Below are 18090 nucleotides of genomic sequence, written 5' to 3' on the forward strand. Positions count from 1 at the left end.
ATTTTGTTATAAAAATTATTCCCTGCTCCCAAAGTAAATGTCTGCTTTGACCCTTGCACTTCTAAAGGCATCATTCTAAAAGCATCACCTCTCAACTGGATTTACAACAATATATTCCCACTTCAGCTTTGAACATTTGGATGTTATAACAACAAATGAAGATCATACAGCACAGTTAATAATTAATATATTTGTTTATTATTTTTATATTTTCTTTTCTCTCCTTTTTTTCTTTCCTTTTATTTTTTTCTCTTTCTTGTATTGGTTTCCCCCCTAAAATTGTATTATTATTTTTTATTCTTAAATAACAGCTGTTTAGATATCAGTTGTTAGGGGACTGATCAATTTTTGGTTGCAATAAAATTATTTTTAAAAAATTGGAGGGAGGGAGAAGGTGGGGTTGTAGAATGAAAGTGTTCAGAACAGTAAAAGTTAGGTAGCACACACTCGTTTCTCTCCCATGGGCTAACTGGTTGCACAGAAGGAATATGCTAGAGATCTTAAGGCTATGTTTCAGCAGAAGCAATCTGGCTTTCTCTGGTTTGAGTGACTGAAATAGCTTTGTTGATAAGGGTGGAGTCTTGCCTGTCTGCTAACTATAAGGAAAAATAATGACCTTTGTTCTTGCGGTATCAGCCCTCTAAAAGTGGGGTAGATGAGTGTAAGCAAAGGCATACAGCTTCTTGCATAAATGAAGGATATTAAGACTAACCCCCCCAACTGTTTCTTAGTAAACAATGGCAAACCTACGCGTGTTAGACTTTTTCTGTATGGTAATCATAGAATCATAGAATCATAGAATAGCAGAGTTGGAAGGGGCCTACAAGGCCATCGAGTCCAACCCCCTGCTCAATGCAGGAATCCACCCTAAAGCATCCCTGACAGATGGTTGTCCAGCTGCCTCTTGAATGCCTCTAGTGTGGGAGAGCCCACAACCTCCCTAGGTAGCTGATTCCACCTACCTAGGGATGAAATAATAATGAAAAGGAACCTGTCACTCACTTCCTGCTTTGAAATTGCTGTTGCTGTTTGAGAAACACTCGGAAGTCGAATGGTAAATGATGATTTAGGGCATGTCTAGACGAAGGGGGTGGAGGGGTATGATCTCTCAATTTTATGTTCACGAGATCGTCCCCCTTGTCTACATGCAGCACGCGACGTCCCAGGATGAAGAGGACGTTGCGCCTGCCATTTTGTTTTTCAGTCGGAGAAGAGTGCACGAGCGCTCGTGCGCAAAAGGTTAGTGCTTTAAAGGGGGGAAAAACCTCCCGCACCCCACCCCCAATGGGCACAGAGCTCCTGAGGAGCTCTGTGCCCCATGCACAGTTCCCAGTGTATCTAACACCAGCTCCTCACATTTACTCACGAGCAGCTGGGAAGAAACCACGACAACGGGCTACACGTCCCGCAGTCTCAGGATCATTCCCGAGACCGTGGGAAAAAGCGGGATGGAAGGGTAGGGCGATATCCCGGGGAAAGGGAGGGATCATCGCTCCCTGCTCCCGGGATCCCCTGTGCATCATGTGGACGCACAGGGATGACCCCCGGGATATTGCCTCCTCTAGACATGCCCTTAGGCAGCTCCAGCCTTCCTCCAGGGGTAGGGATGCATTCTTTTGGCATGCGTGTTGCAAGTCCAAGTTCAAAGCCTTTGATATTGCCCCTCTCTTTTTATTTCTATCCTGCTTTTCCTCTAAGGAGCTCAGGATGCTGGGCAATTCCCTCCCCCCGTCCCCTCCCCACCTTTGACCCCAAATGCTGTGAAGTAGGTTAGCCTGAGAGATGGGAATTGGTCCAAGTTCATCCAGTGGAGTTTTGAACCTGTGTCTCCCCAGCCCCAGTCGGACACTCTAACCACTGCACCAGTGACTCTGAGCACTGTAGTATACCTGCAACACCCTCCCTCCCCCAGATTCCCTCTCCCTTGAGTTTTGTAGCTTTTCCTCCAGGCTGCTGAGCTGGAGACGCAGTCAGGAGTGTAGGCCTGATCCTGAGCCACAGCCAGGGACCCACGCCATCCAGATTCTGTCCCAGTCTGCCATAAACCCACATGGTCTATGCTAAGTGCTGCATTTATACCTAGAGATAGCTGAGAAATTTGTTCAGTTCACATTTCAGCTTGCCAAATTCATACTTCCTGTACCTAAACATGGTCTGAACACAGTTAAAGTGTTGAAATGTGTACTTCCCCCCCCTAAGTTTGCAATCCAGTTAGCAAAAAATATGTATGCAAAAATGCATACATTTGAAACGGTACACACGATAAATGCATATGAGGTCTTCAAGATGCAAGCTCCTCCCCTAGGTCATCCTGCTTTTGCATGGTAAACATATATGTTTACAGAACTAGGATCCGTTTGCACTTCAAACATTGTGTGGTTATCTGAGGGCAGGGATTTTCTTGGAAATAGGGAGGGTTTTTCACCTTGTCATAAAGCCTTGTTATTTGGTGCTGCTTTTGGTACAGTAATCCTGATTATGCAACAGTAAGAATCTCTAAGGACTATCATTCCACTTTGAGGGATTTATGATTTATAAATCCAGCATTAGTAATAGGAATTGAACAGAGTGGGCCCTCCTGCCCCCCTTCCCTATTGCAATAATTTTCCTCACATAGATAATAGAAATTGGAATAAGGCTTACAAAATGGTGGAAACATGCACTGGAACCTGGCAAGTTCTGTAATGGTTTTTATGCCAAAATTTAATTTCTGAAACCCAGTTATTGAAACTACTTCACTATTCCACCCTCTTATTTAAAGATGTTTCAGAGTGGATTTCTATCCTTATTTATTTATTTATTTATTTAAGGATTTTTATGCCGCCATTCAGCCAAAAAAGGCTCTCATGGCCCCATTGTCCTTTATGAAGAGCACACACATTGAAAAAGTCGGTATAACCAAAGAACTGTGGCAATCAAAGTTTTGCCATATGTGCTCGCTTTGTTTCCATTCAAATGCTGCAGCAGATCAGAGGGGTCCGCCAGTATGGCTAAGAGAATCCTTCCTCAGAAACCCTGGCCCAAGGCTTCAGAGGCCGTTTCTCTTCATCCCCAAAGTTTTGGCCAGTCCTGTGCAAGGGTGGCCAGGCCAGCTCATGTGGCTGACAAGCCACTGCATCATTGGAGCAGACGGTAATAAGAGATGGACGTGTTAGGGACCGTCCTAGAATTCCTTGCCATTATGATACTTTTAATCTTGCATAGCTAAGTAAGTCTGAAATGTTACACTGCAGATGCAGGGTCTGTGTGCATTTGCCGACATTTAAAAAACCCAGGAGGCATTACAGTCATATTCTCCAGGAGAGTTTCTGCATTGTGCTCATGCAGTGCTGCTGGTTACAGCAATTAGTCTTGCATAACATTATTATTTTCACATTAAACGAATCAGTCTGTCTTTCATTGCTCTAATCCCAATAAACCATAGATCAGGACGATTCTGATGCCACCCTGTGCTAAGTTTGATTCGCTTTGCTTTACTTGATTTGTTTCATAATAGTATTTTCTGTTCACAACAGAGATGAGTGGTGGGAGCAAGGGAATGAGCAAAGGCAAACCAAGGGAAATGTCAAGCCTCTGCTTCTATTGACAACACCACTATTACAGCAATTACTGTGGGGAAAGCCGCCCCCCCCCCAATCCTGCAATAGCACTTGTACCAATTTGGCTGTGGAGGATGTAGAGGCAATGTGCAACACGTCCATCTCTTATTACCGTCTGCTCCAATGATGCAGTGGCTTGTCAGCCACATGAGCTGGACTGGCCACCCTTGCACAGGACTGGCCAAAACTTTGGGGATGAAGAGAAACGGCCTCTGAAGCCTTGGGCCAGGGTTTCTGAGGAAGGATTCTCTTAGCCATACTGGCGGACCCCTCTGATCTGCTGCAGCATTTGAATGGAAACAAAGCGAGCACATATGGCAAAACTTTGATTGCCACAGTTCTTTGGTTATACCGACTTTTTCAATGTGTGTGCTCTTCATAAAGGACAATGGGGCGCATTGCAATATTGGATGCTGCACTGGCTCTTACTATGTAGCACTGGAAGTTATATTGCAATGAACTTCGAAAGTCCCCATGACAGTGTTTACATAGCTGAAAGGTTTGGTTGAAGATGGCAAAATGGAATTGGGAAGATTACCAAGAAGTAAAAAACTGCTATTAGAAACGTGATCTGTAGCTACAATTAACTTATTGTAGAAGAGATCATTGAGAAAATAATGATTTTCAGAGAAAATAGGAACTTGGATTCTTTTATCTAACTGATAATACATAGAAAGTTACTCTCTGAAAGGCTTTTTTCTATCATGTAAATGATTACTGTTTCTTTAACTAAGACCCTGTAAGAAATATGGTACAATAAATACAATATAATATAAGTATTTTCAATTGTTATGTATTACCTCCAGACTGTTAAAGCTGAGCATTTATATTAACAAGTTTGGGCTGTGTTGGGCAATTGGCAAACCCAAACTGAAAAACTGTCGAAAACATACTTTGTGGTTAGCTTGGACTTGCAGAATCAGATCTTCTTCATAGAAAACAGCTATTGCATGCAAAAATGATGGAATGTCTTCTTCATTGGAAGGAGGCGCTGTTCAGGGCACTCCTCTAAAGCGTATAGCATCCTGCCAAAAATGTTCAGTTGCAACTAACTCAGATTTTCCAGATGTTCTCCATGATGGAAATAGGCCCATGTTGCAAGAATGTTTGCATAACAGTGGTTGGACAAAGGAGAAGATTTAATTCCTTGAAAGCCCTGTGTTACCCATGAACATGTGGGAATCATGCTCTTAAGATCCCTACCCTGCTAAAGTTGCTATGCAGAGATAATTTACATCTCCAGCTTCTGCGAGAACAAAGAAACTTGGACCATGGCTCTTGGCCAGGCTTTCTAAGAACGCTCTTTCGCAGAACTATTTGTTTGTGCAGTCCCGTATCTTGAATATTTGCACACTCATTGGATTAAATGGGTAGCTCATTGCGTAGGAAGGATTGACCCATAGGATGGACTCACTGCGTAGTTAAGCAACTGGGCGAGTTTAGCAGCAGGGTGAGGAAGCCAGGGCAGTAAACTCTTCCCTTCCCTACTCACAGTAAGTAATTTTGAATTAAAACAAGCAAACAAATACTAAGCTCTAAATAAACTTCCTACCTTCTCCCAGTAACAAACTCCTAGTAAACAACCCTATAACAGCAATAATAACAATTAAAAAATAGTTATGAAGATGGAAAGCCAGCAGGGGTTTGGGGATGAGGGGAAAGCCCCAGGATGGTTCCGCAGTGGTGCTAAGTCATTTATATGACACAGCAGCCATTGCGGAGCCATCCCAGGGCTTTCCCCTGATGCTCCGAATTTAAAAAGCCGGGGACTTACCCTGACTTTTTTCTCTTGCAGCGAGGCGACGACAGCATCTGCTGTCTGTCACCTTGCTATAGTGTTGCATCAGAGGCACATCCTGGCCAATATCACCCCTTGAATAGTTGCCATCGCTGGGTGAGGAGGAGGGGCAGGCCACCGAGCTGAATGTTGCCAAATTATTTAAGGTTGTTAAAACACAAAGGGATTGTGAAGAGCTCCAAAGGGATCTCTCCAACCTGGGAGAGTGGGCGTTCAAATGGCAGATGCGGTTCAATGTAAGCAACTGTAAGGTGATGCATGTTGTGGCAACCCCCCACCCCCCTCTCCCAAACTTCAAGTATAACCTGATGGGAACTGAGCTGGCAGTGACCAAACAAGAAAGAGTTCTTGGGGTTGTGGTGGACAGCTTGATGAAAATGTCCACCCAGTGTGCGGCTGCTGTACAGAAGGAAAACTCCATGTTAGGCATGATAAGGAAAGGAATTGAAAATAAAACGGCCAGTACCATACTGCCCTTATACAAATCTATGGTGCGACCACACATAGAATACTGTGTACAATTCTGGTCACACTTTTAAAAAGTTATTATAGTGCTGTAAAAAGTGCAGAAAAGGGCAACTAAAATGATTAAGGGGCTAGAGTGTCTCCCCTATGAGGGAAGGTTCAGTCAACTGGGGTTGTTTAGCTTGGAAAAAAGGAGGCTATGGGGAGACCTGGTAGAGGTGTACAAAATTATGCATGGTGTGCAGAATGTGGATAGGGAGACATTTTTTCCCCTCTCCCATAATACTAGAACCCGGGGTCATTCCATGAAGCTGATTAGTGGGAGATTCAGGACAGATAAAAGGAAGTACTTCTTCACACAGTGAATAGTTAAACTTTGGAATTCAGTATGTAGTAATGGCCGCCAATATGAATGGCTTTAAATATGTTGGATAAATCCCTCGAGGCGAAGGCTATCAATGGCTACTAGCCCTGATGGTTGTGTGCTACCTCCAGTATCCAAGGCAGCAAGCCTGTATGCACCAGTTGCTGGGGAACATGGGTGGGAGGGTGCTGTTGCACCATGCCCTGCTTTGTGGGTCCCTGGTCGACAGCTGGTTGGCCACTGTGTGAACGGCGTGCTGGACTAGATGGACCCTCAGTCTGATCCAGCCTGGCCCTTATATTCTTATGGACTTATAGAACAAGGTACCGTATTTCTTCGATTGTAAGTTGAACACTAATTTCAGTACCACCAACAGAAAAAAAAAACCCGCGATTCTAAGACGCACCCCATTTTTAGAGAAGTTTATATGGGGGGAAAAGTGTGTCTTAGAATCGAAGAAATAGGGTATTTACCATGGGCTTCTGCAGTTCTTTGCACTGCACCCTGTACAAGGAGGAGCAAGAAGACCCATGGCCAACTCTCTCTCTCTTTCTTTCCCCCACCCCAGAAAGAGAAGCTTGGGGGCCAGAAGGTACCTCAGATGGGAAAACATCAGAAAAACAAATTGTTCTAGTACACACCATTTCTCAACACCCCTGAGAGAACTTCCCTTTAAAACAATTTAATAAGATGAGTCATAGGACTGTCGACTGGTTGCAAGAGATCACTGTCTCCCAAATAAGTTATAACCTTCTGCTTTTTACAAAAATGTGTGTGTTTGCGTTTCAGATTGAAGCTGATCTTTCTGGGGAGATACACACCATTGGCACTAAGATTGACTGCTTTCTGCCCAGGGCAGCATTGGGCAGACTTCAGATTTGAAGGATCTGCTTTGTTTTTCACAAAAATAGACTTCCCCAACCTGGTGCCCTCCAGATGCTTGGGACTGCAACTCCCACTGGATGAGACTGCTGGGACTTCTAACCCAAATCATTTGGAAAGCACCAGGTTGGGGAACCCCAAGATCCACTAACTGGAGCCTGGTGCAAAAGACATACACTTTGAATTAAAAAATGCTGAGCCCAGGAATTTGTTTTGAGTGTAAGAACTGAATAGAGCTCACACTACTTTGATACAAAAATCTGCTCCTGGTTACCCCAAGTTTCCTTCATTTCAGCACTCTATTTTTGGGGGAATGGGACTGAGTAATTTTGTTGCTGCTATTGTTAAATAATTGGGAGTCACAAATCATAGAACAGCAGAGTTGGAAGGGGCCTACAACGCCATCGAGTCCAACCCCCTGCTCATTGCAGGAATCCACCCTAAAGCATCCCTGACAGATGGTTGTCCAGCTGCCTCTTGAAGGCCTCTAGTGTGGCAGAGCCCACAACCTCCCTAGGTAACTGATTCCATTGTCGTACTGCTCTAACAGTCAGGAAGTTCTCCTGATCTTCTGCAAATCACCCAGCGATCTACCAGTTGATTCTGGTCTACCATCTGCCTACCTCTGACCTAGAAATTATGGGTTTTTCTACACCTTTATTGAGACTTCTGCTTTAGGATTCTTTACGGGGTTAAGATTGACTCCTTAACATATGTTTTTTCAGGGGGTAGGTCTCTTCCTTTTTGTATGTTCCATTACACAGCCACTAGGTGGCACTGTGGTATAGTGAAATTGCCAAATTACATTACATTTGTATAACGCCATTCAGAAAAAATACTAGACCCACAGACTACCTTGAGTGAGTGATCATGAGCGCAAATAAAAGCTTTGTGTACAAAGTGAGGAATCCATGCCCATCCCTTTATTTATTTATTACATTTCTATACCACCCAATCGCTACAGCTCTCTGAAGGACTGAAGCAGCAAAAAGGAGAAGGAGAAAAAGAGGTTCTCCTGCTCCGCGCTCCACTGGTGCCTTAGCCTCTCCTGCTTTTCACTTTTGCCACTACAAAGAGGGTGGGGAAGGCAAAGAGTAAGGCAGGAGGTGCGGCCACTGCATCCTCTCCTGATGCTTTGAAAGGACTAGTTGGCAACTTTAGTTAGCAGGGAGGGCAGCAAGTTCTCAGCCTCACTAGTCAAGAATTGCTAATTGGCTTATACTGCAGAACAAGGATGCACGACCTTTTGGGCCCTGATGCTGGACTGGGGCCACGCACACATACACCAGGCACCCTGATATAGATTGCTCTTTCCTTGCTGCTAGCAGTGGCAGGGAAAGAATGATCTCTGTGAGGATCTCTGGGTGGACTGAGTGGAGAGGACAGGCAGGGGGGAATCCACCAGTGATGGCAAGGGTAAGGGCACCCCTGGGGTAGAACGCTTGGAAGAAAGGAGTGTACAAATTATGCATGCTGTGGAGAAGGTGAGATAGGGGGACGTTTTTCTCCTTCTCCCATAATACTAGAACCCAAAAGGGTCATCCCATGAAGCTGATTGGTGGGAGATTCAGGGAGTTCTTCACACAGTGCATAGTTAAACTCTGGAATTCACTAGCACAAGATGTAGTGATGGCCACCAATTTGGATGGCTTTAAAAGGGGGTTGGATAAATTCCTGGAGGCGAAAGCTATCAATGGCTGCTAACCCTGATGGCTATGTGCTACCTCCAGTATCCAAGGCAGTAAGCCTGTGTGCACCAGTTGCTGGGGAACATGGGTGGGAGGGTTCTGTTGCACCATGCCCTGCTTTGTTGGTCCCTGGTCGACAGCTGGTTGGCCACTGTGTGAATGGCGTGCAGGACTAGATGGACCCTCAGTCTGATCCAGCCTGGCCCTTCTTATGTTCTTCTTAAGGCTGAACCAACCCATTGTGGTCATCTCTCTCCCCAATCCATGCAGCTCAAAGAGGATGCAGGCCTCATTTGATCTTAGGTGGTGGGGATCAAAATGGCAGCTTCTTCTTAGCCAAATTCCAGTTGTAGAGAAACATTTGGAATTATTTTGTGGGTTGTGTTTTGTTTTCGTTTTGTTTAAATTTACCCAGTGTAGTCAGTGAGGTATAGCAGTGGGTTATATTCGATAGATGAAATGGGTGGCTACATATGTGTTTACAACACACGCTTATTACTGCTCCTTTCATGTGGGTGCCAAGGCACCACTTCCTGATTTGCCTAAGTGGCATGTTTAAATAATTAATACTTGCAGGTAGTGCTTTATGTCTTAGGAAATTGCAGATGCTGCTTCATTCAGGAAATGACATATTAAGCAGAACAAAGCAGGGCAGGACTGCATCGCATTGCACTGCCTTGTTCCGAAATAAATAAGATTGTTTTTGCAACTCTTGCTACTCCTGAGTACCTTCATGTTATAGGATTCCTACCCAAGGGAGGAAAAATCAGGAATATTTCAGTGTGTATGCTGTATCTATGCTACTAGATCCACATGTTTCTACGGGGCCTGTTTTCCTCTTTCATGTAAGTAAATATGGAAGCAGTCCATATACAGAACTGGAGCCAGGGTTTGACTTGAGATTTGAATGAACATTTTGCTGTCTCCCTCAGGCTCAAAAGGGGAGGATTATTCATAATTATGAATTCTGTGGGCCAAAACAGACATTATTTTAAATCTGTACCTAACAGCTACATCCTTTTTAAACTCTTAATGTAATTTATTTAAGCTGCTTGCATGCCACATGATGTCCTAAGATCTCACTGCGGCTTACATAAAAATACATAGTATACTACAATATAAAAATCAATATAAAGTAGAAAATAATAAATACATTAAGGACACAATCTTATGCATGTTTAGACAGAAAAACATCTTACAATTCCCAGCATTCCCCAGGCAAAACCTGTTACAGCAAGAACAGGGCAGCATAATTACAAATCAGGGGAAGCTTGAGCTAACAGATACGTCTTCAGAAGGCATTTAAAGCTTGCAGTTTCCCTCTCTTGAACCACACGCTTGAGTGTGTTTCAGCGGATGGGTGCAAAGGGACCAATCTGGATTGGGACCTTAGCATGGAGTGGGGGGAAAGTTCTGATATGTTGGACTGGGAGTCGGGAGATCCGGGTTCTGGCCCCCACTCGGCCATGGAAACCCACTGGGTGACTTTGAGCCAGTCACAGACTCTCAGCCCAACCTACCTCACAGGGTTGTTGTTGTGAGGATAACATGGAGAGGAGGAGGATTCTGTATGCCGCCTTGGGTTCCTTGGAGGAAAAAAGGCAGGATATAAATGTAATAAATAAATAAATAAATAAATAAAATGGTGGTGGGGTGGGGAAAGATATAGTAGCTAGTAATGGATTTAAAGTAATGTTTGTTTTGGCCTTCAAGTTACCTCATTCTGGGGAAGAGGAAAGGAAATGGGCAGAAGTGGTTGGAAGGGCAAGCAAATCTGCAGGCTGATTCTGTTCTTGCATCTCTAAGCCTGTGCTGACCTGCCTTTCTCTTGTTCATGTGGCTTTTAGAAAGTGACTTGAAGGTTAGCCTCTTAGTACTGGAATGATATTTTCCTCTCACCCTACGTCATGTATGCTTGGCTCATAGTCCCTGGTGTACATTCAGTGATGCATAATGCAGCAGCTGTGTGGTCTTTCCTTCATGGGCCAGAACTGCACTTTCACCAGTGCAATTGGTCTCTTGGGAATGCCCCTGCTTGATGTGCATTACTACTTTTCACAAGTGATGCTTTTTTCCTGTTTTTAAGTGCCATCACAAACCACTCCAGCAAGTGCAGGAGACGACTTTTATTTTATTTTATTTATCTATTTATTACATTTATATCCCGCCTTTTTTCCTCCAAGGAACCCAAGGTAGCGTACATAATCCTCCTCCTCTCCATTTTATATTCACAACAACCACCCTGTGAGGTAGGTTGGGCTGAGAGTCTGTGACTGGCCCAAAGTCACCCAGTGGGTTTCCATGGCCGAGTGGGGATTAGAACTCGGATCTCCCAACTCCCAGTCCAACACCTTAGCCACTATACCACACTGGCTCTCATTTTCCCCACTGGCCCACTCAGGATGATCCCCAAAACATCCTTGTGATATCCTTCTAGCAAGATGTGCAACTTTAAACAGTGTGCAGTGCATTGTGGGCTTTCTGCTCCAAGTTCCACACTTTAGTATTTGGGAGAGAGGAGGGCTTATGCCACCACTCCTTTTTGTTTCAGTAACAGCTTTTTATGTTTGTGTGTGCACTCTCTCTCCAATCCACCTCCTAATCACCACCACCGTCTTTAAATGTCTTAAAAACCTACTCCCTCTCATCCAGTTCTAGCAACTAGAGTGTTCTCTGCCCCCATTTCTTAACTTCCAGGCCCAAATTGTCAAGGAATGGGGCAGGCAGAAGGATAGAAGAATGGAACTGGGAAACACTGGAACAGCTGGACTGGGAAAATAGAAGCCTTTAAGCAAGGAACCTCCACTGGGAGGTGACTGTTCTGTGTCTTCCTGTTGATTTTGGGATGTCTCCCGTGTTCCTGGGCTGTGCTCTAGGTAACGTAGCTGACTTCACTTTGTGTCCCTGGCATATTATTTGTTCTGAAGGACTGGTGTGGCTGCCCTTCACTGCTGCAGGGGCGAAGACGAGTTCAGCAAAAGCAAAGCCTGTGTTATGTAAGCAGATGTTAGGACAAATGTGGAATAAGTGAAAACAGGAAAGCTGCCATCTGCACGATATGACTCACCCAACTGGGAAAGGGGCCGAAGGAGTGAGTGAGAACTGTGTGCAAAATCCACATCGTTTGGTAACAACTCTTCTACTGAGCTTGGTGCCCCTGAACTGTGCAGTAGGTTGACCTTGATAGGAAAGGCCTAAGGCTTCTGTTCTGAAGAGCTCTTGAGGAAAGAAGAACAGGTGTGGCTTTTCCCATCACAACACTCTACAGATGGGGGAAATTGCATGTGCAGAGTGTTGGCTGGAACCTGAACGTCTCTAGCTTGATGCCACAGCAGCTATTTCTGTTTGACTGCAATGTGCTCTTTTCCCCCTCCCATCCCCATGTTTGCCGCCTTGAATTTTTCCACTTAAAAATGTAGTTGCAAAGCTGACTATAGGCCCTTTTATGGCCCTCTTAGCCCTGTGAAACATTGCTGTTTGGCTATGTCAGAGTCTCTGATAGCTCAAACCACACCATTTGAAGGACAAGCATTTATCCCTCATCCCTCTTCTCCTCTTCCTCCCCACCTTCTCAGAAGAATACATCAGTGGTGTATCTGTTTCTTGTTTCTTTCACTAATTTTCTCATCCATGTATTTTTGCCTCGTGTGAGAACACAGCCAGTCTCGCCACATGTAATTTGTTCCACGTGGCTACCTCGGGATAGAAAGTAGCAATGGGGACCCTTTTAATTCTGCTCACCCCCCACCCCCCAAACTGCGTGTGCATTCTGGCCAGTATAGTTCTTCATCCCTGCTGGACTGATTTAAGCCTCACGTGGTAAAATGCCCTCTGTTGGGATTGTCCTGAAATACTAAATGAAGCCGGAATGTCCCTGGCTTCAGCTAGTGCCCTTTACTCTGCAATGGGGCCTTTCCAAGAACAGCTACCACTTTCAAAATTATTCTGTTGGTGGCCTGCCCAACCTCTTGCTTGTAGTCAGACCTTATCTGCTGCTGCCGACTTGAATTCCTTTGTTTTCTGTTGATCAAAGGCCAAATTGACCTTTGCTAGAAAGATAGCTTGAGGTGCGTCTAACTATGTGTCTGTCTAAGTCTCAGGAGACTGTAAAACGTGCGTGGGGGGTACACCAAATTAGTTTCTGAGCATCTGTGGGAGGGCATGTGGAGAAGGGTAGAGGAGTCTGCTAGAAACCGGGGCTTCGTCTGTGTGATGGTCATGCAGCACCAGAAAGAAACATGGCTTAAAGTTTGGAGGGGATGGACCCAAATATTGGGGAGCAGGAAGATTGGTTGCACACAGGATTGAAAGCGCCCCTTCTTAATACCCAATACTCTACCAGAGTTATACTGGAATTTGGAAACAAAGTTTTGGGATAATTATTATGATTCCTGAATCGTAGGCATGTCTTCCCCCTGCTCCACCACTCTTGTGACCTCTCTTACTCCCATTGATAATCCTTTAGCATTCCCGAAATTTGACGTGTTATTTGGCTTTTCTTGCCAATGTTTATGTGTGTGTGTGTGTGTGTGTGTGTACACACATGTAGGCAGGTGCACATAGCATCTTTCAAGCATGCCACACATGCTCACTTATCTTAACTACTGCCTACTTCAGAGCATCTAAATAAACCCAGTCCCCTTCTAGCAATGTATCCAAACTCGATCTCTCTTCGAGGAAGTTCACTATATCCGTATCCTCTCTCAAGGGTATTTTGGCACTGCCAAGTTCATAGGATGATGGGCTTGCTTTAAATAAACCATCAAACGTCTCTTGAGTGTAAGCATTGCGTGTACATGTTTGGCAAAGACTCCCTTCAGAGGACTCAAAAGAGTCAAAGAGGAGCGATTCCTTTCCCTCCTGGCTTGCCCTAAAACTGGGAAAGGATTGCCTCTGGCTGCCTGCAACACAGTGATTTGAGTGTAAAGTGTAACTTGGCCACTGTACACATGCCTGAGGAATTTAATCATGACATAGGACCAAGCGAGCATTTCCAAATGATGCGTGAAATGATACTTTCGTGGATTGTGACTGTAAACAATTACAGCGCAATGGCAGCCTTCTGCCACCTGTTGCTGTCCAGATATGGAGGCTGGCTGGGGGATGCTGGGAGTTGTAGTCCAACACATCTGGAGGGCACCAGGTTAGCCTAAGGACTGCAAATATGGAGGGCAGTCTTGAAGATTATTATTTTTCTGTCTGCAGGTCCAGTATAGGCAAGGGTAGCATCATAGCTATACTTTCTGTGTACTCACTCTGAAGAAACTCACAGACAATATGCTGCAGCTCATTGTGGGTTATTTAACCTATGATGAGCCATGGCACCCATGGGTATTGCATAACAAACCCAACCCCTGTTTGGGGCTGTCATGTCGTGTTAACCCAGCAAGCATGGGTTTTGCGAGAGATGTTTAAAAAACAGACCATAGGCAATGTGAGGGTTGTTTAACCCTTGTATATCCCACACTCACTGGGTTTGCATGACACAACAACCCATGAGTGGGGGGTGCATATTCAAAATGGCAGCTGCATACTCCACAGCCTCACCATAGGTTAAATACACCAAAGCCTCTTCGTGGGTGGTGATAGAAGGGTACACCTTACAGCTCATTGTTGTGAACTCTTTGGGGCTTTTTATACCATACTAGCCCATGCCCATGTGACAAATTCATCATCACCTGCACCTGTGAATTGGCAAACTAGTTAGTAACTACATTTTTCAAGGTTACATGCATTATTCATGGGTGATCCGCTATCACATCAAGGTTACATGCATTATTCATGGGTGATCTGCTCTCACCTCCTACAGCTGGCATCTTTAATTACCTTATCTGGGCTCCTTGCTATCCTGGCCAGGACATTCTCCCGGGAATATTTAAAGCGCAGGGGCCCCAGAGAGGGGCAATTCAGGCCTCAGATTCAGCCATGGGGGAACCTTGCCATAATACAACAGCCACTCTGAAATGCTGAGGATAAATGTTGCTACTCAAAGGCATGGGAGTTCACAGCTAACACCCCTTTGCTCCTTCTCACTCATCTGGCATGCCAGCCCAGGTGTTGGAAAGAACAGAGGCCAGCAAGATGGTTATAGTGGCAGGCTTTCTGGGAAAATATTGTGACCTCAAGGAGAGTGTAATAGTGTATAACAATGGTTATCAAGTGTTGCCCCAATGTTGATTGAGAAAATCTTATGAGAGTGGTGAACACAAGCCCTGCCAACTTTCCCCCTCTCCACCCAATAGGGTTATCCCCCCCCCCTTTCAGCAGGATTTTCTGGCTAGAGTGTCTCAGAGGAAGTGGGAAAATGGGCGTCATCTTGTCCAGTCTTCGAAATTAAAAAGTTTTCTCTGGGGAAATCAGTCTTCCTTTGTAGATATTTGGGTAAAACATTGGTTGTAGTATCCAAGCCCCCCCCCCCATATTATTATTCTTTAAAAAAAGGTAAGGTCCTTTTAAAATAGTTGTGATTCTTGTACTAGTTGTCAGTTATGATGTCTGTGATTTGGAGTGATTTCAAGAGGGGTAGCTGTGTTAGTCTGTGTTTTGGAGGCAGCTGCTAAATAAAGGTTCTAAAATTTAGACTCTAAGTGTACCCTTTCTGTTAATTCTGCTAGCTTAGTATCATGCTGCATTAGCCCTTTAACCTGCATTGTTTTTTATATCGTAGGTGAAGCTGGTGCAAATATCATTCTTGTCTCCAAAGAAGCTCGGAAGAGGTTTCTTGGCCCCTTGCACCCATCTTTCAACTTGGTGAAAATCATCCGCACCTGCCTGTACAAGACCCTGCCAGACAATGGGCATGAGACGGCTAGTGGGCGCTTGGGCATCTCACTGACGCGGGTCTCGGATGGAGAGAATGTCATATTATCGGAGTTCAGCTCCAAAGAGGAGCTTATCCAGGCAAGTAATAACACTGTGACTTTCTAACACAACTTCCCCTGACTTGGTGCCCTGCAAATGTTTTGGGCTTCAGTTCCCATCAGCCCCAGCTGGCAGAAATGGGGGGTGGGGTGGGTGTAGTCCAAAACATCTGGAGCACACCAAGTTGGGTAAGGCTGCTTTGGGTGTGAAGCCGTAGTTTCCCACCTAGCTGGGACCTGAGAGCCTTGATCCGCCTATGCTTTCACAACAAAAGGTTGTCCTGTAGCTATGATTTGTATCATCAGACTCTCTTTACTTGATGGTCTTTACTGGATACATAAGTCTTCTGCTGCACGGTTGCTCAGGTTTCTCTAGGCAGCTTCGCTCGTTTCATGTGGTCTTTTCCTATCTCTCTTAGGCATGTGTTTGCAGCGCTTTCATCCCCGTATACTGTGGCTTGATCCCTCCAAGTCTTCAAGGAGTGGTAAGTAGGCCACCAGGAACATTTGCTTTCAAATTTGTATATTGCTATTTGGGAGCCTTTCATGTTGCATCAAGGAGGAAAGAGGAAGAAGCAGAACTGCGGCAAGGGATTGGTTGAAATAGGGTGTTGCATCTGGGCCGCTGTTTCCTGTCATGGGAAGAGGAGGAGGAGGAGGATGAGTGGCAGCTGCAGTGGAAATGTCTCCCATTTAACTTCCAAAATATAGACCTGGTTCACATGTGCAGCAGCTACCATACAACAGGCCACTCAGAGTCAGCAGGCAAGCTTTCCTGATGGCCGACTCACTCTGTCTGGCCCGGGTAGGCTCTAGTGAGGGCCCGGTTCCTGCCCAGGTAGCGGTGCTTCCCCAAGCCTCCCTTGAGGCTTAACTCTAACCCTCAACAGCTACTGAGACTGCCATCCAGCCACTCAAGGTCAGCAAGCAAGCCGTCCTACTGGCCCACACACTTCGTCTGCCCCAAGTAGGCTTTACCGAGGCCCCGGTTCTTGTCCGGGGAGCCGTGCCTCCACAACCCTAAGCCTAACCTGAGGCTTAACCCCAACCCTCGATGGCCACTGTCTGTCAGCCTCTTTAGGCCATTGGCTAATCTGCGCCAATTGTCACAATGGAGATGTGAAGGCAAAGGCACCATGGCCCTTAATAGAATGCTAAGAGAGTCTTCACATTGAAATTGGGATTCCAGCGTCCATAAACACCTTTTGTGAAATTAATGTTATCAGTCTCTGGACCCCCAAGGTTTGTTCATCAGGCTGGATGTAAAATAAATGCGGGGCGGTGGCTTGATGTTGAAGCTGTAAAACCTGCATTCAGTCTCAGTCTTAAGATGGCACATAGAATCCCCGCCGCCCCCCTGCAGCTACAACCTTGTAGTTCATCTGTGTCCATGGTGACTTGTGTAATGCCTAATAGAAGGGGGTGAGGCTGCCTGGTTTTTGCAGCTGTGTTTCCCCCCATCTCCTGCAAGAAGGACAAGATTCCCATAGTAGATGTCAGGGTCCCTAGGATCCCCAGGGGATGGCTGCATGCCATTTTTAATGTGAAATATTACTCTCCAAGCTTGGCATTGTTTGCTTTTTATGCATCATTTTTTTCTTCTGGAAACAAACAAGACAACTCATTAGGTAATTGCACTGCAGATGATGGCACTCCATATAGCCTATCAGTAGAATTGCAGCCTCTCTTTGAACTCTTATATTGGTGTCATTGGAGCTGGGCATTGCTCAACCAATACCCACCCAGGCCAGACAGCAAGAAATTTGCAGAGGGCAGGAAAAAAACCAGTTATTTTTGAGAAGCCTAGCATGACGCATCCAGATGTAATGATAAACCATGGCTCATCATTACGGGAAGAAGCTGCAGTGAGTTCTGGCCTTGTGTGCACTCTGCTGCCCCCTGTCCTCCTCTAGTGCAGCTGAGAAGAGGAGTTTGGAAGCTTTTGCTTCCATTTTAGACTAACCACACTTAAGTGTTGTATCTGAACCCAGAGAAAGTGTGCTCAATCTTACCCATGGCTTTTTGAAACAAGGCAACTTGAAACCATCATTCCTGGAGCTGCCTTGTTTCAACTTATCATAGTTAAGATGAAGCGTTGCATAGGATTCAGACACGGCACCAAATGGTGGCTAATTGAAACTGGAAGCAAAGGCTCCTGATCCCCTCCCTGTGGCAGCTTTGGAGGAGGAGAGGGAAGGGGAGAAGTGTGCTAGTCCCGAGGCTCATGCACACAGCAGCCACAAAACATTGTTTATTGTTGTGTCAGAAACTGGCTGATGAGCTCACCCTGCCTTGGAGAGAGTGAGGGTGTATATTTGCAGAGGAGGGTATCATGCAGCTGAACTCCATTCCAGCGGTCTGGGAGCTTGCAGAGAAGGTCAGCATAAACTGTTTATTCCCTGCTGGAAAATAGGTGAAAGGCCACTGATGGAAG

General features: G+C 45.3%; 1 protein-coding gene across 2 annotated transcripts in view; it reads left to right on the forward strand.

Annotated features, from left to right (window-relative positions):
• The window catches only part of PNPLA2 (patatin like phospholipase domain containing 2), a 53492-nt gene that overhangs the window by 18434 nt on the left and 16968 nt on the right, over positions 1 to 18090 (forward strand). For both annotated transcript variants that reach the window (XM_063117099.1, XM_063117098.1), the window contains exons 2-3: positions 15464 to 15696; positions 16076 to 16141. In XM_063117099.1, coding sequence (XP_062973169.1) covers positions 15464 to 15696; positions 16076 to 16141 — 299 coding nt within the window. The remainder of the gene's footprint in view (positions 1 to 15463; positions 15697 to 16075; positions 16142 to 18090) is intronic.

This window comes from Elgaria multicarinata, chromosome 2 (assembly GCF_023053635.1).
Source record: "Elgaria multicarinata webbii isolate HBS135686 ecotype San Diego chromosome 2, rElgMul1.1.pri, whole genome shotgun sequence".
NCBI classification, from domain to species: domain Eukaryota; kingdom Metazoa; phylum Chordata; class Lepidosauria; order Squamata; family Anguidae; genus Elgaria; species Elgaria multicarinata.